Source organism: Cupressus sempervirens, chromosome 8 (genome assembly GCF_028749045.1).
Source record: "Cupressus sempervirens isolate cs-2001-9-10 chromosome 8, ASM2874904v1, whole genome shotgun sequence".
NCBI lineage: Eukaryota > Viridiplantae > Streptophyta > Pinopsida > Cupressales > Cupressaceae > Cupressus > Cupressus sempervirens.
In genome coordinates this window covers 419432545-419458688 of record NC_143125.1, presented here as the reverse complement: position 1 = coordinate 419458688, position 26144 = coordinate 419432545, and the positions used below count along the sequence as shown (strand labels likewise).

General features: G+C 35.8%; 1 protein-coding gene across 2 annotated transcripts in view; it reads right to left on the bottom strand.

The window, feature by feature from the left end:
* HCF107 (high chlorophyll fluorescent 107) overlaps window positions 1-26144 on the bottom strand; it is a 222153-nt gene that overhangs the window by 133514 nt on the left and 62495 nt on the right. Inside the window, exons 2-4 of one of the 2 annotated variants that reach the window (XM_089797958.1) lie at window positions 12504-12647; window positions 3271-3576; window positions 3061-3120 (exon numbers count right to left, since the gene is read on the bottom strand). In XM_089797958.1, the coding sequence (XP_089654084.1) occupies window positions 3061-3120; window positions 3271-3576; window positions 12504-12647 (510 nt within the window). Of the gene's footprint in view, window positions 1-3060; window positions 3121-3252; window positions 3577-12503; window positions 12648-26144 lie in introns of both variants that reach the window. The other variant, XM_089797957.1, reaches the window with a different exon arrangement.

Below are 26144 nucleotides of genomic sequence, written 5' to 3'. Positions count from 1 at the left end.
CATAGATGACAAAACACATGAGAAATCGCTCCTTTTATCAAGCCAATACCAAAGGACAAAAGTGAATTGCCTATACAGAAAACCATAAATCCTAAATCACTTCTTCCATTAAGGATAAAATCCCAATCAGACACCATTGACAATCTTTCAACCCTTGTTCGGATGCACAAAATCACATATATTTGTTCTTCTTTTGTTGTGGTTGGTCTTCAACTCGCTACCTATATAAAACAGTCTTAGTCACACAGCGGGTGCCTTGGAAGCATTGAGTTTTCCATCTATTAGACTCTCATATTATATTCTTCCTAGTGGCATTGTATATTCTCCTTCGTAAATGATTATTTCAAAATTTCCTCTTTGCATAGAAGGATGTCAAGATAATTTATATCATATTATCTAATGTTCGTTTTTTCCTTACATTTACATCATGACTCTGATACCATTTTAACTTTTTTTAGGATCACTGCAAATGCACTTGTATTGCCTATGAGGTATATATTTTCCAAAGGCAGCTCTCTCTCTTATAAGGATAAGCCTTGAAGAGATATTGCCCTTCAAGGGATATGTCCATTTGTTAATTAATATAATAATGATTTATCTATATCTGTGTCTCTGTCTGTGTGTGTGTGTATATGCTTCTCTCATAAATTTATATCCATATCAATTATATATCATATTAAATATATTCTTAGGTTTATCCATTTGAAGCTACCATACATCAACAAAGAGCAATGGATTGTGAAGGGTAAGTGAATGACAGTCCATTCATTACAAACATTCTCATCCAATCCATTGAGCAAGTTGCCCCTCAAGATGTTGTTTTGGTAATATCAAACAATGCCAATAATCATAGGGTCATTGGGTTATTGGTTGAGTGCCAAAATTTGTAGGGTTGTCAAGTTATTGGCTAAGAAGTGCTTTAAACACATTTTTTGAACACCTTTTCTATCCACTCACTCAACCTAATGTTGCAATGGCAAGAGAATTTAGTGGATCACAAAAATACATGGAGACTCCTAGGAGATCCAAATGATCATCACAAACCACCGCATGTCACAAACCATATTTAGACATTGTTAGAGATTAAAGTGCTTGAAGGTGACTTAAATTATTTTAAATTTAAATATGTTTTAGACTTTAGTAAACTTTCTATGTTTTCAATTTTAATTTTGATAAAAAATTATTATTGTTTTGATTTTGAATGAGGTTGTTGAGGGCCGTTTTGCCTCCAACACTAGTGTTTTGAGACACTTTGTGAAGGTTAAAGAGGTATTATCTAGAATGGTAATCAGAAATAATTGGAGTGTATGGAGGCAATCTAGTAGTACAAGGGCAGCTTCCATTAAGGCAATGACAATAGATGACTCTTGGTGGGATCATGTTGAGTACCTCACGAGATTTATTGAGCCTATATTGAGCAAGAACCGATAAATTGACATGGATAGCCTTGCTTGGGTGAAGTATATAATGGCATAAGCTCCATGATTGAGGATATTGAAAAATCATAAATGCGAAAGGGCAAGATCTTGAAGAAACATTCTTTAAGGAACTAAATAAAATCACGCTAGAGAGACGGAGCAAAATGACTACCATTTTGCATCTCCTTGCCTTTGCATTGAACCTCAAGTACTATTAGTTGGTCCTCAAGGAGAATAGCACTAGAGTTGCCCTTTATAGAGATCTTTAAGTCCGTCATGGGTACAAGGCAGCCCTTCGTAGACTTTTTCTCAATAATATATGGCCTACAGTGAGGACTGAATTCATGAATTCTGCAAGCACCATTGTTTGTGGTTTTGATGCTCTTGAGACAAGAACAATGTTGATGCTCACAAATGGTGGTACTTCCATGGAGAAATGTTCCAACACCTACAAGTTGTTGCCATCAAAATTTTAACATAAGTTCGTTCTTAACTAAGATTCTAATTTCAAAATTTGTGTTGATGAATTCTGAATTTATTATTTATATTTAAATTTTTGTAAACTCGTAATTCTCAAATTTCCAAATTGAAAATCTTGACAGGGTTTCTAGTTCATTATCATCCAAAAGGAACCAGAGCACATACTCCATCCGCTCAATGAAATGCATAGACTACATTACAAGAAAGCAAAAGATTTGATCTATGTGCATTCAAACTTGAGGATCACAACACAAAGACAATACCTACAAAAAGGGGAGGCAAAGCATTGAGATGTTGAATTAGAGCGTGTAGAATTGGATGATTTTTTTACTCGCCTTGATATACTTGCAGTTGATGATGATGATCACAAGCTACCTAGTGATACTGAGGTTGCTCCTCAAGCTAATATTGCTAGTACCAATGCCAATGGCACTATTGTGTGCTTCTAATTTGCACCAACCGGATGATAATATGTTTGACGAATTTTTATGATATTTGATTAATGATGGCTGACTGTTAATATTGACATTATTAGTTTTGAACTGAAACATAGATATGGTAGTGTCTTTTGACATTTTATTATGTCATTTGGAGAAAACATTAATATATCTCATGGTGTATTTTTGCTATGTTGCTATGATATTAGCATACTAGCATATGAGATTATTGTTGTGCATGCCCACACGCATAACATATGGTTTTGTATAGATGAACTCAACACAAATACGAGCCCACCCAAAAATATTTGAACGAATTTCGAACCCGAAGCCAAACCAGCAACTTAGGTTATCTACTTAAGGTGTTCTTGTTTTCTAAACACTGACATAGTTAGTCCACAAGAAATTTTATTTAGAGGATTTTAACGAGTTAGGTAATTAAATTTTTCAAACTAAAGCATCACATTACAATAAAAATATCACCTCTATGGTTCCTCCCAGTTCAACAAATCAAGTTTTAATGCACATAGATAATTAGAATCAAGTGTCATTGCTAATTCGTAAAGAATGAAGCAAGGTTTCTCAAAGATATGTTTTTATTTATCTGATCTCAGATTTGGGACATATTCCGACACTATCAAAGGAAAAGTATGAGAAGAAAAGCAATCCGTACATAAAGACATGAACGACAAAAGATGAAGTTTGTAATGATTCTCTTTACATACCTCAAAAAGGCATCGAGCAAACAGATAGTTCTCCTGCTCTGCCTCTAGTTGTGCCCATGCCTGTACATATACTGTAATTATTTAAGACACAACTAACTAAGAAAATAATGTAAAATATATGACTTAAGAAGAAGCATCAAATATAGCAAAAAGAAGACAAAGAACTGTGAATTATAAATTAAAGCATCTCACATTGGTTGCAATATTTACCAGCCAACTAGCACAGCTTTTAGGGTTGCATTTAGTAGCCTGTAAGAAAAGAGATTGTGCTTTTTCATATCTTTTTGCTTTGACCTCCAGCAAAGCAAGTGTTTGAAATATGTATTCATTTGGACCACAATTCCTGATTCCCTTTTGAAGAAGATCCCTTCCCTTGTTAAGATTACCTTCACTGATTTCCAAACAAGCCCAACCATGCCATGCTGCAACATGTTTCTTATTTGCTGCAATGGAAGCATCAAAAAGTTTTCTTGCTTTTGTAATATTTCCCATCTTCCGTTCCAAAACAGCCCACCCCTGTATGTGTTACAGTGTCCTTTAAGAAAGAAATTAGATCATAAAAATTTTGACTTTGTTGAGATTCTCAGGCAAAGATAGACAACAAGATAATGAAAACTACTTAGTCTTACGTAACATGCAAATAAAATACCTTTAAAACTAAATAATTTAAAAACTAATTGCTTATTGCATTTAAGAATAATGATTATTGAATAATATTTTTTAATTGTAAATGAGCAGTTGACAAAGTTGCTAAAATATGGGGCAAAATTGTAGAAAGAAAGTCTTGGACAAATAGACCAAAATAAATAAGGGAATTGTTTTAAGTGTTGGTGAGTTCCCAAATATTCCAATACAAAAGTCTAAAAAGTTTGGTCATAAAAACAAAATTAACAGGTAAAGATAGAGGCATTTTTTAGGTCACTAACATGCAAAACAATAATTTCACATATGAGATTTTCCTATTTAATCCAACAAGGGGACTGTTCTCCCATTTACTTTGTATGTCATTCAAATTTGCATGTCTTCACATTTGAAAATTTTGACCTAAGTTTGAGACATATAAAGCTTTGCCAATTTTAGTATTAATGCATGCAGTATGGATGTACATTGTGACGATTGTAGAATGTGGCAGTTAAAATGACGATGATGTGTCTATTTGAGAGTCATGTGATATCATTTTATTGTGTTTAAAATTCCTATATGATTCCTGCATATGGTAGTGTGTACATGCACTTTATGCGTCATATCAAGGATGGTATACGTCAAAGGATGTACAGTTATGCCTAGTTGCTTTAACGACTTTTTGACAAGTTTGATGAACCTATTTTGAATGGATACCTAATGGCAGCATTCCTGAATTTATTTCTATCTAAAATTGCATCACTATCCTTAATATCTCCTACAAGGCCATTGCCAAATACCTCCCACTCAACATCAGCAACACACTCCAACTCATGGTTTAACCTTAGAAGCCAGCTTTCACTAAGAGCAGATAAGTTCTTGACAACATCATTGCTATTGGTAAGAGATGGAATAAGTTTGTCACTCTCATCAGTAAGCAAACTTTATTAAAATTGATTTTCAAAACGTTTACAATAGCATTAAAAGGCCTTTTCTCTTTTGCATGCTGAAAGCACTTAAATTTGGTCCCACATTTCTACAAATATTGCATCAGCACTTTGTTGATCATTCTATTTGACTTATTATTAATAGCACATAATCTAAATAGTTTGTGCTTTTCCACTTCAATAGAGAAGGCTTTCCTTTTGCTCCTTCTCTATATGTACTTATTGTAAATGGGTTATGCTATCTTTTTCCAGATGCAATTCCTCCAAAGCCTATCTATGAAGTTTCCTTTTCCATTGATTCTTCCCAATAGCTTGTTAACAGTTGTTTCGTAAATGACTCTTTCACCCTTACCGAGGATGAGTTTTGTTACAAGCTAGGGTTTTCGTTGCACCAAAAGATCGACATGTTAATGCCCAATACAACCACTCAACTTCTAGAACACAGGAGGCGGTTAAGCCATGTCACGAATCCCGAAGGGGAACATTGGCAGTTAGTCCAACAAGTTCAATGTAAAAACCGCTCTTCAATGCCTCAATCTTTCCTTTTAACTTCAGGATCTAGTATTCAATGGGAAAAAATCAGTGTTATAGACAATTCTTACTTATTGAACCTGCTTGGCTATAAACATTCGATTGTAAATAGATTGATCGTGTAAATATTTTTCACCTTTTGATCATTCATTTGTCTTTCAAGCTTCACCATCTTTTTTTAAGGGAATTTGTGGTTGACAAAGTTGAGAAATTAGCCTAATAGATCAACAAGAGTATATCCCTTGCTAGGAAGTTTCAACTTTGCTCAAAGGGCCTTGCTATAAAAAAATCCGTTATTCTTATGTTTTGCGCCTTCTAAAATTGTTTATATAAACTTACAAAAAGTTCTCTAAGAGTTCATTTGCATCATTCTAAACAAAGAAAAAGGATTTCAAGGGGTTGCTTGGCAATTTTGTTGTCTTCCCAAGGATTCTACGTTACATCCCAATTTTTTACCTAACTTGAAATATAGCCGTTGAAGTTTGCATGAAGTCAATTGGCAGTTTAATTTGTTATAATCTGGCAAAATGGTAAGATAGTTAGTCGTTATCATTTCAAGTAAAGATGACATGTTAGTTGATCGTTAATCACAAACTCATGGAATTGAGAAGATGGTTAACCGTTATGATTAATTATGATTAAATAATTGATAATTCATTATGATAATATAATTTAACTGCGGAGAATTTTCTTGCAGGAAACATGTCGATGGGGGTGGAAGCATTGTCAAAAAAGAATTAGGCAAGAACATCACCATCACTGGGCAAAAAAGTAGAGGATCTAGCGACTTGAAACAGGATACATCTACGGGACCCGCATGAGTTATTTAATAATTAATTTAATTAATATAATTATAATTGAGATAAAATATAAAACGTATCTTAAAGGATTCTAATTTATTTTTCGTCATATAATTTTTAATAATTATTTATACACGTGCATATAATATAAAATTGGTTTGGCATCATTATAATTTAATAATTTAAATAAGTGATTATAATAATGTTCAAAATATAATAATGCTTGGAATTATAATATTCGAACCATAATTTCTTACTTTTAACCAATTAATATTTGGCATGATTAATCAATTAATATTTTGGCAATTCGAATTGTTGTACAATCTTTTTTCCAACTTTTTTATTTTATCTTTTAATTTGAATTTTTGATGTATTTGAATGGTCATCTTGGGAAATCGAATGGCTTCTTTATAACTGTTGGAAGCCGATGAGCCAAGTTATTCTTTTATATTAGAGTCTTATGATTGTATCGGCTATCTATCTTTTACACCTTTTATACACCTTTTATTCTCCATCTTTATCTTCCGCTATCGGTGACTCTCACGTAACTGAGATTAGACCAGTCTGAGATTAATTCAATTTGCAAGTGATTCCAACTGAGATTATTGCCTCCATTTCTCTCCTTCACATTTCTTGTCCGTGGGAAAATTCGAACCAGTATTGGAGTCTGAACTCCTATTTTCAGAGCATCCCAAACATATTTGAAGTGTCAAGTAAGATTGTTGTTGATTCAGCGTATGGTCCTTTTGTATTTTCTTGTTAAGCTCGTCTAGTTCATGGAGTATCCGTAAACTAGAAATATATCAAAGACTTGTTTTCATTCATTCTTTTCCATATATCGCACTAGCTATATCCTTGTGTCCATATTGCATAAAACCTATATTCCCCGAGGACGCGTACCCAGCCTAAAACCCGGCGTTTCAAGGACGGGGACGTCCCGAGAACAGGGGGACGGGTATGGGACGTCCCCCAGCCGTCCCCAAAAAGTGAAAAAATGTAGGGGACATTTCGAAAACTTGGGGACGGCTGGTAGAAAAAAGGGGGACGGCTGGCCGTCCCTAGTACGGAAAGGGGACGCCTAGATGTCCCCCAACCATACCTGGTATGGCCAGCCGTCCCCAAATGTTTTTTTTTTTTTAACTTTTTTTAATATTTTAATTTTTTTATTAACAAAAATTTTATGCAAAAAAATTAAAAAGTGAATATTAAAAAATAATTTTAAGGCTCCTTACTAGGTCGCCGAGGTAGGCCCCACCCCTCCAAATGTAGTAGAGGCAAAATAGGAGCAACAGTCTGTTTCATTTTTCTATGTTATGTTTTTTATGTTGAATGTGAACATGATTATGATACATTGATACTTATTACTTTATGGCAGCCCTCTAGTCTTTGGGCGTATAGCTTTATGGCAGCTCTATAGTCTTTGGGCGTATAGCTTTAGGCACATTTAGATTTAGATTTTCAGATTTATCATGTTTATCATTATGATATTGTTCATTGATATTGATATGCATTTTGTCAATTGAGTACTGAAATCAGATATAATTTCCTAGATGGCATTCAAATGTTGTATGTTATAGTTCTATAATGTTTAAATGATATGCTTTGTGCTTAGTTTCATATGAATGACATGTATATTTGCAAATTTCAATGTATATTTTAAAATTTTCCTATTTATATAGCTGTCCCCATTTGCTGGCCCCCCCATCCCCAAAATTGCCAAAAAAAATTGCCGTCCCGGAAACCCGTCCCGCCGTCCCCCGCCGTCCCCGTACCGGAAACTCGGGGGAACATAGCATAAAACCTATAATGTTGATGCGTACTTATTTTCAAACAAAATTCAAGGGATATTAAATAGATTTAAAAACATGGAATTTGCCAAAAATATTGTCGATGTTTCTTAAGCCATGATAGTGTATCAATCATGCATAAACATTTATCTCAGCTCAGATTTATTTACATCCATTTTTGTCTCACAGAGGTGAAAATGAACTCTATTCCTGCCTTTGAATTATTGTAAAACTTTGTTATTATATAACGAGGGGTTGTATTGAACCAACATGTCTTTTACAATTTGCACCTCATCCATGTAACTCATCATTTGGTTAACTAACTGTTCTTCTCCTTGGGTGGCATTTATGAAAGGAGTGCCATTACCAACACTGAAGTGTAAGTATTATCCGTTGTGTGTGTTTTAGAATGATGAACTGCTGCCTTTTTCAAGTGTATGCATCGGTGCTCTTTAATTGATGTAATGAAAGTTCATGATAGTACAATGCTAATTTTTATTGTCCCATATCTGTTACATATGAGTGCATCATTTTTTGTTATTGTCATGTTATCTAGGGTTGTTTAAACGATTTCCAATATCAGGTAAAGTATTGCAATTCTTGATTTGTTTTTCACTGAGTATAATATCTATTTTCAGTCAGTACATAATGAGGGGTTAGAGAATGAATCAAATATGTTCCAACTCTTTTCTTTTCTGATTGGATAATCATCCTTAGCTAGCTAGGCATAATAGTTGACAACAATATATACATACTAGTTTTTGGTTTCCTGATGAATTCAAATAGTGTTTAAAAAAAACCAAATTGATTAAGTGAAAATTCAGAATAGTATTAACACTAAGAAATTCACCGGCAGAGAAGCCATGAAATGATGAAGAGGTGGAGTTAATCTGCAAGAACGCAAAAAAGAATTCAATTATGATTAATTTTATTAATTAAACATTTGATTTTGAAATCCTTAAAGAGCATAATTACGTAATCACAAACTGTGAAATGCTGGATGCATGTATAATTTGATAGAAACGGTTATTCTAAGAATTCATAACATCTGGAACTCACCTGGCTGTGTAGCCAAGAAAAAGGGTGGTGAGGTGAAAGAGAGGAACCTGTAATAATATGAAATAGTATCAAATATGACATAACAACATTTATCATTTTTAATATGAATTAAGTAATAGCTCATGTACATTCCTTTTATTGTGATCTCCTGCTACCAAGTCGTATGGTGAGTTAACTACCAGGATGCCTAGTGGATGGTAAGATGACCCTTGTCTGTTCTAGATAGGGAGGGCCTTTCTCATTAGAGATCATGAGGGGATAAGATTTGGTCTGAGGTTGGGTGGTTAAGCCCCTGACAATGTTTCACCTCTCCCCAAGATGTCAGTCGTGCGTCAGACAGAGATAACTATGCATTCAATTGTTTGTCGGAAATAGGTATTATCACTTTTACTTAGAAGGAGGTAAGTTTAAATTGAGTTATTTCATTGTTACAGTTATTTTACACCTAGATGCAAGAAATAGATTTATGGATTGTTTTTCCATTATATGAATAATGAATATAAGTATATTTTCTAATCTTGAGTTACTGTCACAGTTAAGTAATCAGATGGAAAGGAATTTGAAGCCCTATTTGAATCAGTGGTATCAAAAGCTCTAATTGAATCCGTGGTAGTAGAAGCCCTATTTGAATCAATGGTATCAGAAGCCCTAATTGAATCCGTGGTAGTGGAAGCCCTATCTAAGTTAGTGGTATCAAAAGCCCTAATTGAATCCGTGGTAGCGGAAGCCCCATTTGAATTAGTGGCATCAGAAGCCCTAATTGAATCAGTGGTAGCGGAAGCCCTATTCGAATCAATGGTATCAGAAGCCTTAAATGAACCGATGGTAAACAATGCCCTAATTATTACAGTGGTATATGATGCCCTAATTCTAAATATAGTGGTATTTAATTGTGATCATCATTTGATTTTGATATAGCGATTTTTAGATGATAGTCATCATGTGTAATTGTTATAGTGTATTTGTGGACTAACCCGGGTGGTTGCAGAAGCAATTTCGATCTCAATTTTTCGAGGTATGTGGTTTTCAATTTCTGTAGTAATTTCATTTGATGGTATTTCAAGTTTTTAGTTAACAAATTTTGTCTAACTGATTTTAACAGTAAATCTTATTCACATGAACATGAATGATATAACTATCTTCCTATGAAACAAAGTAATAATTGTATTCTTTGAGTATGTTAGATGTTAATTTAGACCCGAACCAGTTGATCACCTTGTGATCAATCCCACTAAGCTCCATTGCATCAATTGGTATCAGAGCCATGGCTCTTACTGAAGAAGATGAACAACTCCCCACAAGGGTAAAAAAATCATAAAGTAGCAAAAATAGTGAGAGAACAAAGAGAAACCAATGTTGCTCTAGCATAGAGGTTGAGAGAATTAGAAGGAAGGGTAGACAAGCAAAAAAAGGGATGTTACATTCTAGAGGGCTTTGCCATCTTGAACCACAAGTGTAATGTCCCCTTTTTCTAGAATTAGATTTTCAAATAAGTGATAATAATAAAATTAAAATATTAAATAATACTAATAAAACTAAGCAATAAATAAATAAATAATAACTAAAAGATATTATAAATAATAAGTTGAATAAATATTAATAAATAATGATTATTATAAATGATAAACAAATAAATGATATCACTCCCAATAGCATTACATAGTATAGGCATGGACATTGCCTTAAGACACACAATTGTGTAATTACCAAAAGTTTATGCACCTAGTAAATGATCGAGCAAATTCCATAACTGAGCAGCCACAGTCTTATCCATTCTTAGCAATGATTATTTCGTCAAACATCAACTACCTTTATCTATTAGCAATTTGTGATGTCCCCTTCCTATTGGTAGAAACAGCTAAATCAATAGACGATTAAATAAGTTTAAATGAATGATTTAAGCTTATTAATATCAGAGAACAAGCATACAAGAGTCAATATATGGATGACACACCATCGGTTCATAAAAAGATTGAACAAGCAGCAGCAATTATGTTATGTTGGGTGATAGCAAGCATGTTCACATTAACGATGCAGCAATTACTTCATGAGCAACTAATAATTACAATAAGTAGTGATTAATTTTACAGAAAAAAAGCAGTATTACAGTAAAGAAGACACTACATGCAGCTGCAAGCTTAAATAAGAAGAGCCGTAAAGACCCTTGTAGCTAAGGTTGCCAATTCATAAGATTGGTGGAGAAAGAATTTGTGTCAAATATTAATAGATTCATGAAGACAGCCTTCACCATTGGCCACATGTGATGATTCAGTTTGATAACTTTCAAAAGTTAAGGAGAAATCAAGATGAACAGAAAGTCTTGAAGCAGCTTGTTGAGAATGTATTATATTGCAATGGGAAGTTGATCAATACTCGGTGTGAGATTGCACGAGCTCCATCTGAAGACAGCCAGTTATAAGAGTGTAAAAAGAGAATTCTGTTAACATGAATTGAGTACACTTATAAAGATACTGGTGCATGTTGTTCCATCTTTCTCACTGTGCAGTGTTCCAATGATGTGAGGAAAGCTGTCGGCAGTCCCTGATGTGAAGTACTTGTTGACAGAAATTAAAGAAAATCCAATGCACAACGATCAGGTACTAAATTCTTTATTTAATCACAAATTAAATAATGCACAGATAGAAACTGTATGAGAGTGGAAAATATACTGAAAGTACATCAATTCAAATCAGTGAAGACATATTATAATATGCAGCAATTAACATGTATATATATATATATATATATATATATAAGCAGAGATAAGTTTAAGAGCACCTAATATTAATGAAGTGCAGTGAATAAAAACAACAGTAAGCAACAATATAGATTCTATTTAAGAAGATAATCATTTGATGGAGTGTTTACCTTGTACCATCAACACTCACCATAATAAGACAAACTTGTTTTATTCAAAAGTGAAGTATTTGTCTCTTTCATAGTTTGTCCTAGCCTCATGAAGTCATGAGCAATTGTGATGTCCCCAATGTTTAAATATAATAATTAGATTAAATTAGTCAATTAATTGGTCCCAGAATTTAAATTAAATAATTAAAGGGTCTTTAATTAATTATTTTAACTAATAAAAATGGAGCCAAATTTATTTCCAAACTATTCGTAGCTTCCTCATCTAGACCCCGATCTGAATTATGTTTGAGGCCCCTTGTCCAATGAAGTTGTCTAACCACTACAAGCTACCTGACAGTCCCTGCCTAAAATGTAGGGATGCTCCTAAAAATAGGAACTATACCAAAAGTGTCTTAGATGATCCTAGCAGTCTTTTGGTGTGTCCCCGCTAACTCCCAGTTCATCCCTAAAAAATAGAGATCCCTCCTAAAATCTAAGATACTACCGAAGACTGGTCAAATTGGCTCTCCAAGCCTTGATATGCCATCAAAAACCCCTACAAGAGTTACCTATCCATCTCATTGGCCTACGCGACCCCATTAATAGGCCAATCCTGCCAGTTGGTACTGCAAGGGGGGTGTGAAAATGGGGACATTACAGTAATGCTGCATTAATTTTGTAAAAGGACTTTTCACTCACCGGGAAAACATGTAAATCAAGCTAAAACCTATCACACTTTGGTTTACAAAATTTAGTTACATATTGCATTTATTATATGATCCTCCTTAGTTAAACTGAAGCTATTTTCAATCAAGAAAACAACTTAAAAATCTTGATGATTATGCACAAACCTGCCAAATAAATGCGTTTTCACCTTGTGTTGCCTGGCAACCATTCTCAAAGGCAGCTCTGGCCTCCACATATTTGCCTTGCTTCATCAAGAGCCTTCCAAGTGTCATGTATGGTCTTCCATCATCTGGCCAGTCTCTAATGCACTGGAAGAAAACCAACAATTAAAATGCAAGGAGAAAAGTCTTAAAAACACAATCAAACAATAAAAAAATCTGAATCAGCAGGGCAGAGAGTATAGATATAGAAAAAGAAACAATATTTTTGAAAGCATGAGATACTGGACAGTTTATCGATACAAACTAAGGAAGCCTAAAGTGATTTTGAGTTACTTATAATATTAAGCTTCAAAGGGACGATGAAAAAACTCAGCATAAACATTAGCATTTGTATCTGACCCTCATTATATGCAACAATACAAAACGAGTAAATCTTACCATGACAAAGTTGCTACTGATATTCCAGCACATGATAGCAAAGACACTACTACCACACCATTAATTAATTTCAGTTTTTGACCAGCATTCTTTGATGTTCATGGAGAGGCAAAAGTATATGAACATTACCAGGCTTTTCTACTAAAAAACTGATATAGAAACCAGTGCAACAAATAGAAACAAAGAAACCATTATTATTTAGTACAGAGTAAATTAAATCTAGATCACTACCCAAATACAGGATGTCCAGTATGCCAACAATCAGTAAATCTAAAATATTATATCATGTTGCAGTCTGATTGCTTTTGTCAAGTTGCTATCTGATTAGAAAAGGAAGTGCAGTCATAGATATTATCATGGTACAACATAAATATTATTTTGTGAAATAAGTACACCCTGCTTATGCTTAGTGTAAAAACTTCAATGTAAATTAAGCTTGGAAATATGTATTATACAAATTACAAAGAATAAAATTGAATTGATAAATAATAGCTACAAGCAAACAAAGTAACTTCAACGGTGGTTCATCTCTAGACCCTTTTGAACCACTGAGACAATCCTCCTTGGGTTGTTTCTCAGATTCCATATACTTGGCTGCCCCATAATTGATTCTTGTGTAGCTCTTAACAATGTTCTCAAAGTGAGCTTGTTGGATTCCTCCCCCGCAAGATGGCCATCATACCTCATGCATCTTATCAACAGTAAGGATGGCTCCATCTTCTAGGTAGGAAAAATGCCCCCATTCGCCTTGGCCATCTATCCATATATTTGTTATAGTCAACCACCTGAGCAAGAAGAACAAATTTTAGAAAATAATGCAATTACTAGTTGGGAGCCTATTGCAGCAAGGATTTGAAAGATGAGAGGGAGGGTTTCAAGCAGGATGACAAGATCTGCCTTCCACTTCATAATTTCATTACTCTTAATGTATTGTTTCTTTATCTTTGTCTTACAGACTCACTGACTTTTTGAATGGACGTTTCCTTTTTGGGGTCATATGATACTTTCTTCAGTGGTTCTATCCTTTTTAAGTTTTTTGGCTTACTTGATACTTAATTTTACCTAAACTTGGTCTGCTCTTCATGACTGTGGGGCATGATTTCATCCCATCCACCTTATACATAAACAGTCTATAACTTATTACATAGCATATTTAGCACTATTTCCTGAAAATTTTGATAAATAATATATCCATCATGAAATTAAACAAATCATCTTTTAAAGCTAGCTTTTTCTATTAATTCAATACTAGGTTCTATGTTCTATGGCATTTTGGGTACAGGAACAGCAAATGACTAGATAAATTTCAAGGATTGCAGCCTTGGCGAGGGGCATTTTTGCGAATGGCAAGCGGCAGCATACTAAAGGATGTATCTGTAATGTCCCTTTTTCAGTCCACTAAAACATTGTTGAAAAGTTCAAAGAATCTTGGAGAGTGCTAACATTTTTGGAAAGGAGTTATAATAGTGGCAATAAATTCAGGAGACGGAGACCAAGGGTACTTTCCAGATGCAATCTCAACAATCAGGGAGCACTCCACACTTCTTGGAGAAGTTTGCTGTTTTTGGAAAGCACAAATTTTCATAAAGATTGATATACTAAATACTCAAGCTTATTATGGTATGGTAAAAATCCATATTTGGACCATTTTAATATTTTCCATTAAATTAGATGGATGTGGAAAATAATCAAATAATTACACAGTTAAATGTCAAGTTGTCAAAAAATAAAATCTTCAGAAAGTAAATAATAGAATACAACTCACTTTATGGGAAATTCTACAAGGATATAATATTATAAAGTACGTTAGGAGAAGACATTTCCTCATTCTTGGATTTTATCTATAGAACTTGGTTCATTCCTCAACCAAACAACAAGAAGCCTTTAACCAATCAATTTTATCTACAAAAACCCACCTATTTGGTCAAGTAATTTCACCTGGAGTTTAACATTGAGCTTAATGAATGTTGTTTGAATGAGTTTCATTAAATGTTAAAAGATTTGGTAGATATTTGGCTAGATTGCCATGGTTCAAAGGTTCAAGAAGTTGCAATTAAGAAATTTATCGAAGTTTGCAGGAAAGAATACAACTCACATTAAGGGAACTATTGATATTGCATATTAGGTGAGCCGCACTTTAAGGAGATGGCGTTGGATTTCATGGTATATTGGTGTGCAGCAGGAGGTTGGAGAATTTCAAATGTCTGATATATAGAGACAACATTGAATACAACTATGGATAAGGCCAAAAAGGACTGACTTGTCCAACTTTTGAGGTATATGAGAGACTTCAAGGGTTGAAGGTTAGCAAAATTTACATTTTAGTTGTGTATTTGCATTATGAATTCTTATCAGCAATTAAATTGTTTTTTATTAGGTGAAAACAAGTTTCGAAGGGTGCTTGAAACCCTTTACATCAAAAGAGAGAAAGATAGATCATCAAGCCCTGACATAGAAGAGACTAGTAACAAAGATAAAACAGCTGGCAAATAGAACCAAAGGCCAGAAGAGGGACAGCATACAAACTAAACCAGCAGACAGAAAAACAAGAGACAGTAAAAAACACTGGAGAGCATAACACATTACTAAGTGATGTTCTTGAGCTTCTTAGCAACTTCAAGCTCAAGTTGCCCCGTGGCATCCACAGCCTTCTTAAGATCTTGAATTTCCTTGTTGACAATCTGCTCCATCTTCCTGGTGCTGGCACAAGTTCTTTTGTGAGGCCCAGTTGGGATCTCCACATGGCTGTTGTCTTTATCATCAATCACCTGAACAATGGCCTTCTCTTTGTTGGGGTTCTCAAGCTTATCAATGAGAATCCTAAGGTGCTCAGCTGAAGCCTTCAGAATTTTGTAGCTTTATTCCCCAATACTTAAGAGGGTATCCTCAATAACTGGCTATCTTATCGTCAATACCTGAGATCCTGTTATCCATCTCTTTAATTATGGAAGAATAAGCTTCAGCATCACTAACAGCTTTAGTAAGGTCTTTAAGCCCTTCTGATGCAAGTTGTCCTTACTAGCACCAACGGTTTCAAAGAAATCAAGTTTGCTAGAAAAGGCCCTTTGTACTTTATGAAAAACCCACTTGATGACCCTATAAGATCCACAACCCCTTCCTTCACTTCTTTATGAAAAACCCACTTGTATAGCCTGAGTTGGCCTAGTGGTGAAGAACTTGTACTCTTGAAAGAGAGGTCACAAGTTCAAATCCCATTAGGAGGTAGGGTATGTATGCCTCGTTTGTAGTGCAGTTAGGTACCTCCCGAAAAGGAGTACGAGGTAGTCCCATATCACTGTAACCATATGTCAACCCAAAAACTATGGCTGGTGTCGTGGACTGTAAAACCCACTTTCCCTTTCCTTTCCTTTCATCATTTGCAAACTTTTAATGCTTGGCTCCATGCTGAAATAATCAAGCTCAAAGAGAATAGCATCTTCTTTAGGGTTGACCGAGCCACTAACATTATTATGATCCAAACTAGGCAAATGAGTATCACTAGCCACAACCTTCTCAAGAGCCTCCACAGCCTCATAATACCCCACACTAGCATGTTGGTGGCATAGAGGGGAGAAGGAACAAGGGTTGTCCTAGTACTGTAACCAGGGCTTTTAACAGAAACCAAGGATTTAGTCCTCTTTCTAGGAGAAGAAGAATGACCACCATCCTCCAAATCAATCTACATGTTGTCACTCCCATCCTCACCATCATCATCCCATAAACCTTCTTCTTGGCTTTTCTCATTTCTGCTTTTCACAACCTTGCTCACAAAAATGGGGACATTACCCTACACAATCAATCTAGAAGGAGGAATTTAATTTTTCTCAATGTGTACTATGTTACAAGCATGGGGCTCAATCTTCTCTCTATCACTCAAATTATGAGGCACTCTCCTCGACTGGATGTGATATTCAGTTCGTACAAATGCAATATCATTGATAGGGAGTCTCACGCTACACTTATTGTGGGTATTGAGGGTCATGGCCTTTATAGACTTGTTGACATTAGTGATTCTCAAGAGCATGCCATAGCATCAAAAGTTCTTCCATCAGCACTCTTTAGCATCAACAGTATGGGCATCTATCTTTCTCAACTAGTTCAAGAGGGTTTGGTTATTGGCTTACCTGAGATTCAGACACTGGATCGTAGAATTTGTGAAGTTTGTCAAACTGGAAAGCAACACCGAACTCCATTTTGGGATGGTGATATGTGGCTAGCTTCCAAGGTATTACAATTGGTTTGTTAATGTTTGTGGACCAATGAACACTCCTTCAATTATTGGGTCCAAGTAATTTCTATTAATTGTTGATGATTTTAGTCATAAAATGTGGGTGTATTTCTTAAACAAAAACCAGTGGTGTTTAGCATGTTTCAAAAGTTTAAGTCCTTGGTAAAAAAAGAGTCCAGTCAACAAATTGTCAAATAATAACTATTGTGTCAAACAATAGAGGGGCATTGGAGGGAAATTATGTTCTTCTAATTTCTTCAACTTTCGTGCATATCATGGTATCAAGCATCAGCTTATGCACCTTACACCCCATAGTAGAACGGTGTTGTTGCATACAGAAATTGAACAATCACCAAGATTACCTAGTCTATGTTGCGACATAAAAATGTTCCAAAGAAATTTTAGGTTGAAGCAATCTATATTGTTGCCTATCTTCTGAGCAGGTCTCCCACACCACCCATTGGACCAAAGAATCCAATGGAAGTCTCATCTAGTAAGAAGCCCAAAGCCAAATACCTAAAATCCTTATGCTCTACAACCTTATGGTTGGATTCAAGATGTAAAGTGCTCAAAACTCAATTCTAGGAGCCAATAGCTCATGTTCATGGGTTATAGTGAAAACCAAAAGGAATATCGGATGATTGATGTAGACACTAATCATCTCATATTCGGCTAGGATGTTGTGTTTGATGAAGAGCAAGGGACTTTTGAGCTCTCTTCTCTTGTTTTGACACCTCAGGATCAGCCTCTAAAGGCTAAGGATTTAGGTGTTATTCTTCATTTAGGTTTACTTAATGGGAGGGATTCAAAATGACTCTCAACTCTTTAGAGTCTCGTGGGGATGATATTGCACCATCCAACTTTCCTCGAGAAAATGTTGATCCACATCTAGGAGATTTTGTTCTAAGCACTATCTTTTTGGATTTCTTATTTAGGTCTACTCTAAGCACTATCTTATTGGATTTCAAAATTAGGCCTACTCAAAGCACTGACTTATACAATTTTTTCAAAGTTACCTGGAGACAGGGAGACTTGGAAGTCTCTAGTACCAGTACTGGTGCTGGTATAGCTATTCAAAAATAGGAGACAGAGTGTACTTGGAGATAGTGATTTTTTTAAATAGTTTAAAGAGTCTAATAGTAAATACAAAATAGTAAAATTGTAAAATTAAAAAACTAAAGTAAATACTAATAGTAATGTCACATTAATATAGAGTCAAATAGTTCAAAACTCACATAATCACAATACTATATCTCATAGTCATATCTGATTTCTGAATATCGCATATGATCATCATCATATCAGATTAATAATCATTGAGAGTATCATTACATATCCGTATTTTAAAGTCAAAAGAGTATAGTTTGACGCAAAATTGCCTATATGCAAACAAAAATGAAAAAACTTAGTACTGTAAACAAAAATCAGAAATCTATCTAGTATGATGATGATACTATCATCTACTCCACAAGGTTATGATCATCCATCTCAAGGTCTTCAGCTATCATGCACTCCAAATAAACAACTCTACATGTTGGATTCCATGTTATTATTTAAATAAAATTGTATATATTTCTAATCATTGCTGGTCGGGTTGTATTCTGGAATAAATTTTAAAAAAATTAAATGTTTCTAATGTTTTTTAAATTATTTAATTCAAATTTATTTTTTTGATAGCTAATGGGCCGAAGCTTAGATTATTTGTTGAGATTAATTATCATCATGCGTTAAGCTTGAGTAGACTTGACCTCAAGACCTCCCATATAAGAGGCTCGCAATTTACCATTGTGCTCTAGGCTCTTGCCTTATTTAATTCAAATATTAAAACGATTAAGTCATTTAAATTGTCATTGATTTTTTTTTTTGCATTAAAAACATTAAAATGAGGGCCAAAATACATAATATGATTTAATATTATATTTTACATTTTTTTTTAATCACAAGACTCCAAGGAGACTTCACTTATTGGATTTGGAGACTCAGAGACTCCAAGAGATTTCATCATGAACTCTCCAACCTTTTTTGAGGTCTCTAGAGATGCAAAAAGTCTCTAAAACGCATCTCCCCATAACACTGGATTTTTTTATTGCATTTATTGTCATTATTAAAAGCTTTTCCTACTAATTTATTTTATTATTGTTATTATCCCCTTCATCTAAATTTTTCACGATCTTGTTTTCAATTAATTTTACCTCGAGTTTGTCATGAAACTTAGAAGGAAGAAAAATGGAATAATCACAACATACTTGAGAGGGATGGGGTTTCTTCCATTAGTCTTCTTTCACCATAAAGTTCTAAACACAAAACACTATTGCAAATATAATACCTAAATCATCTCAATCATCATTTCCCTCGTTAATGGAGCAAAAAGAGTTTGACTAGCAATAGTAAAAAAATTCAAATACCAATTCACAAATAGAATTTTGGCATCAAACAAGTACAAGATCTAACAAAACAATCACAGAAATCCAGCAATGCACATCAATAAGTAACGAAGCGCAACACAAGAAGAGAAGAATACTAATTAGAGTCAGATTGTTGAAGAAAATGCAACTTCAATAGCAATAATGGAGGATGCTTATTCCGCTTCCTTACCTAGATTAACAGCAAATCTCCTTTCTCAATTTTAAAGATTTTTAATGCTACTAAAAAAACACATTATGCCCACATGTAAGACTCCAACAGTACGACCATGATTAATATCATTACAACCTACCTTGAAGAAGCAATGTTTAGAGGGTAGATGATTGGAACAAAGTAACAGGTGCAAACTTTATTGCAAGCATATTCAAGTCTGCTGAGACCTCGAAACATTGTCTAGGTTATAACAAATTGAAATATTGCTAAAAAAGTGTGCAACTATGAGTTTGTTGACGAGAAGAGATATAGACACATTTTGAATACCATGTATTGACCACTCACTCACCCTAATGAGAAGCATGGCACATAAATTGTGTGGATAAGAGGAAACTTCAACTATGGCCATATAGATTTGGATGCTTGTGACTAATTATTAGACATCACAAGCCATCTTCAAGTCCTCAAGTATGATGCTATTGAAGATAACATTTTGAAATTTCAATATTCTTTTACTCAGTTTTAAAATTTTAACTCACATTTTAATTTTTCTTTCTGTATACTCTAGTTTGTTTTAAAAATTAGAATTTCAAAAGGCAAAGTAGATGATGTTTTAAGCTTTTAACTAATTATTTTAATTGTTTTTAACTTTAACACCATATGAGGTTGTTGAGACTAAATTCATCTAATACAATGTAATGACCCGTACCAGCACTGCAATAAACCCAACCAGCACTGTACTGTCCTGAATCGTAGTTTTTTCGTTTTCCCTTTAATATAAATCTCAGAATACGAACCCACTTAACAACTAACCAGCAATATGAATAACAGATGATAACCTAGATAGATATTTGCTCAAACTCCTTCTTAAATAATATATTCAGAAATACATCCACACGCAGATGAAAATACGAACAGCAAATAAAACCCGAATTCTCTCCAATTAATCTGCCTTTTTCAAAATGATATTAAAGACTCAAGCATATGAAAATGTAGTACAAATCAAAAGCACTAAACCAGCAACTTTTCAACAGTCCGGAAGCACGTATTGTATTATACAACAACAATATAATAACCAGAAACTTCCAAATAACTTCTAAAATGCTATTGTATAATACAACAACAATACAATAACCAGCTAACCACAATCCAATCTTATACATAGGTTTTACAGTCAGATTGGAAAACAAGAGAAGACCCTATAAGCACAAACGAGACACTTGAAATGATATCTCCACGAGCAATGGGTTTGCGTCCACTGTCTGCTTACACGAAGGGCTATGTCCTCACACTGGCTAAAAGCTAAAGCTTTCAGAATAACTCTCACAAGAGAGAACTGAAAATCAGAATAATAAATCAAGCATGACCAGCAATGAGCCTCTTTCCCCTTTTAACACACAAACTACGACTCTTTAACTCCCCTTTGGCCTTCGTCCTATTCCTCCTTGACTCTTCAATTTCTCTCTGATAATTCGTCTTATTCCTCCTTAACCTTTTGTCCTTTTAATAACATTAAATTGACCTTTTAATATTTGAGTCTATGTCTCATATTCAATTTTATCATTACATAAAATAAGACTTCAATATTTCTAATGTCCCAAAATGGGACATTACAAATCTCCCCTCCTTAAAATTGCCTGTCCTCAAGCAATTAGTACCAGGATCCCATACGAGTTTGCAGGCAGCCCTGGAGTCCAAACTGAAAACGATTCTAGCTACACTGCATAGCTAGATGTCTCTCTGCAATCTATCTCTCAACTAGTTCCCTAGATCCCATATAACTCTCTAAAAAAACTCCGTACCTGTAAACTGAATAACTCTAATCATCACCGATATCACTGAGTCCAACCTCAAACTGAATGGAATCACAAGGTCTTCAACAAGCCAAAAATACATATGATCAACACCTGGATCCCAAACTCTGTTATGCTGCCTCGCTGCTATGATGAGATGGAAATATATCCAGGGTCCATGTATAGTCCAGTAGAATGTGAAGACCTGACCTAAATGGATGATGTAAGAAATGAGCTGCTCAAAAGCTAAAACCACCATCCCATGGACATCAAAATTCATACTATCGACATAAACTTGGAGAATTCCCAAGCGCATAGGTGCTATGAATATGGATGTTGAGAATCTAACCACAAGCCTCACATTAATTCTCCACCTAGAATTGTTCAAAGGCTGATGAAGAAAATTCACCCAACTCCCAAATAGGGTGAAATCGGAAAATATGTTGAAGTTGATCAAATGATAAGAAACTAAAGTTGAATCATCATTCCCATGCTGAGATCTAGATTCACTACTAAAATCTGAGCCAGGATCCCAAAGTCTAGAATCAAACTCTTCCTCTTCATGGAAAACAAGAGATGATCCCTCATTTAACACAAAAGGAGGATTATTGGACGTCCAATCAGCAACAACTTGTAATGTTCCAAAATAACCCTGAGCTACAAATACCAGGTTGGCCATATGGATATGTTACCTGGAAGGATGATTTTCCTCAATGAATGATGTGGGAGAGGAGACCGTATGGCTAGAGTGTATGCTATGTTGAAGACAAGGGAAGATGCAGTCCATACGGTACCCAGAAGTTACCGTACTTCAGTTTAGAAGCCATATAAAATGACAAGAATGGTCGTACAGATGGTAGTTAGTAGTACGGATGCTTGATGAAGCCATACGGTATGGAAAAATACCAAGCTGTACGGTGTTTGTATCAAGTCGTACGGTGGGAGGAATATTTATGTCGTATAGTGAGTAAGGAGAGTGCGGGGTTGATAATAGAGGTTGTATGGGCAAGGATACTAGCCGTTCAGTGGAAATAATGAAGAGTATGAAGGAATAAGAGACCGTATGGTTAGGAGTTAGCTGCACAGAAGAAGATGGGAGGCCACACGAATGGGTTTACGCGTCCAATACAGAAGGAAATCTGACTCGTACACAAACACAATAGCTCTTGATAAAACACACTTGAATGCGAATAATAATAATTGCCGGAAGATATTACTCTGATTTGCCAGATCCAAGCGATGAAATACATGCAACAACGGAATAGGGTGAGGGTTGAATCCCACCGAAACGGCACAAGCCAAATAGGGAAGATCTTTCACTTCCGAAATGGTGACAATCTCGAACTCCAACAGGATTTCGCAATACAGAAAAATATAATCCAGAAGCATACCTAAGACTTCCTATAAGCCATGCTTAAATACCCGTTGGGAAACCATTTCGAGGGTGTACAAAGATAGCCGACAGCGACACAAACTTCAAACACAAAAAATAAAAATGGGGCCAAGATAAATTAAATCAATCAGCCCGTTACAAAGTTTTAATTAAATACATTTATTTTATGACATGGACATTATAGTCCTCCCATCCCAAAATTTGCTTGTCCTCAAGAAAATGCAGTGTCGGATGCTAGAGAATGTGCTCACCTTCCCACGTCGTCATCCAACGGTAGGTGTCGCCAGCGTACCAAGTATTTCTTCACAGTGCGGTTCTGTAAAATCTTTTCACGTACTTTGAGGATCTCGACAGGCTCCAAAATGAGCTTTCCTTCTTCATTGAGTGGCGGAAGGTTAGTAGCAACTGTGACGTTTTGCCCTACGGCTTTCTTCAAACAGGAAACATGGAAGACATTGTGAATGCGGCTTCCCTTCGAGAGTTCCAGTGTTTACGCTACCTCACCAATGTGACGAACCATGCGATAAGGGCCATAAAATTGAGCTTTCAATTTTTCCTTTTCTATTCCCTTTAATGAAGATTGTCGGTACAGCTAGAGCTGGAGATAGACCAGATCCCCCACTTCGAAACTCCTCTATTCAGTGCTTGTCAACGTACATCTTCTGTTGATTTTGTGCGCGTTGTAGGTTTTCTTTCAAGCCCCTCAGTATGTCCTATCCTTCCTGAAGCTACTCCCTCGCCCTTGGTGCGTGACTGTCACCCAGAATTGCATCAATGAAAGAGAGGGGTTTGTACCCATACAGAGCCTTGAATGGTGTCATCCCAATAGACATGATACGTGGTATTGTAGCAATATTCCCCCAGATGGATCCATTTTACCCACACTAGTTGTGCCGAGACACAGTTCCGAAGGTAGCCTTCAAGCCATTTGTTCATAATCTCGGTTTGATCGTCTGTTTGCGGGTGGTAACTTGTGCTTGGCGATAATTTTGTCCCTGCCATCCAAAACAATTCTGTCTAGAATATACTTACAAATCGTCCATCCCGATCACTGACGATGTTTCAGGGTAACCTGTGCAAACAAAAGACTTCTCTAAAATACAGATCGGCAACTTGTGCAACTTGAAGGTCCGAGGGGATGGCGAAGAAATGTGCATACTTTGTCAATCTATCAACCACCACGAAGATACAATCCTTTCCATTCACCTTTGGAAAAATTGTTATCAAGTCCATTGATATACTTCCCCATTTATGTTCGGGAATTAGCAAAGGTTGCAGCAGCCCGGCGAGAAGAGTATGTTCGGACTTGTTCTGTTGGCAGACCATACATTCTCTTACGTGTTGCAACATGTCCCCCTTTAGCCCTTTCCATGAAAACCTCTCCCGAAGACTTCTGTAAGTTTTGAGGAAACTGGGGTGTCTAGCCAAAGGTGAGTCATGCACTTCCTTCAAGATCTTCTGCTTCAATTTGGATTCCGGCACCAGGAATATCCAGTCTTTATAGTAGATGATATCATCCACCACTCTGTACCGATCATCGTGGGTGTGGCCATCCATTATTTCATAAGAAAATGTATTCATGGACTATTCAACTAGCAAATGTGCTTTGCAGTCAGCTGAAATCCGGTCTAATGGGCAGATGGTGGGTTTTCTGGACAAGGCATCTGCAACAACATTGTTCTTCCCTTTCACATACTCAATGTCAAAATCAAAAACTTGAACTTTGCTTACCCATTTTTGTTGCCATTCGTTCAAGTCCCGTTGCTCCAGAAAATATCTGACTATTGTGATTTGTACGGACGACAAACTTGGCACCAACCAAATACTGTCGGAACTAGTTAGTGCATGCACAATGGCCAACATTTCTTTGTCGTATATGGAATACAAGCATTCTGCTAGTGTAAGCTTTCTACTCTCATAAGCGATGGGGTGTCTATCTTGCATCAGTACTCCTCCAATGCCTTCCCCGGACACGTCGCACTCCAGAATGAATGGCCGAGTGAAGTCAGGTAGTGCAAGTACGAGACAAGTGCTCATGGCCTCTTTTAGCTTATCAAAGGTGAGTTGTGCCTTTTCATTCCACTGGAATGACCCCTTCTTCGTCAGATTCGTTAAAGGTGCGCTGAATTGAGAGAATCCTTTAACAAACCTCCTATAGTAACTACACAATCCAAAGAACCTTCGCCAATCCATGAGTGATTTTGGGGGAGGCCAGTCGAGGATAGCCTGAATCTTCTCTTGATGCACTTGAACCCTGTATTTACTGACAACATGCCCCAAGTACAATATCTCTGTCATACCAAACTCACATTTGGACTGCTTGGCGAACAAGGACTATTCCTCCATGATACTTAGAACTTCATTCAAATGCTTCAAGTGCTCCTCCCATGTCCTGCTATAAATAAGAAGATCATCAAAGAATACCAGTAGATACTTATGTAATTGTTTGTTGAAGATGCGGTTCATGCATGATTGAAATGTAGTAGGTGCGTTGGTCAATCCGAACAGCATAACCAACAACTCATAACATCCGTAGTGGCAGTGGAAAGCGTTTTTCTCCACATCTTCTGCCCTCATTCGGATCTAATTGTATCCAGAACGGAGATCTATTTTTGAAAAATAGACTGCGTTATGCAGTTCATCTAGCAGCTCCTCTATCCTTGGAATGGAATACCTATTCTTTATTGTATTCTTGTTCAATGCGCAGTAGTCCACACACGTGCGTCGTCCCGTCCTTTTTGACCAACACTACAGATGATGCCAATGGGTTGGAACTAGGATGGATCCATCCTTTCTCTAGCAATTCCTAAATCGTCCTTTCGATCTCATCTTTAAATTTCTTGGGGTGGTGGTACAGTGTGGTTATGACTGGCTTTGCTCCTAATTCCAACTCGATTGTGTGTTCAAACCCCTAATGAGGTGGTATGCCTGGAGGAATATCCATGAAAACTTTAACATGTCTACTTAAAATATCTTGAAGTTCATCATCCTGTGGAGGTGTTTGATGCCCCTTTATAGGTTTCACCGAGATAAAACAATGCGCAACCCACGCAATGTCATCGTGCCGCATGATTGCCTCCATCCAATGCGCAGAAACTTCCTTCGGACCTTCATTTGCCATTCCTCAGAGGACAACCTTCTTCCCATCAACCACAAAAGTGAAGTCCATCTACTTGAAACTCTAAGTGTATTCATCAAGGGTTTCCATCTACTAT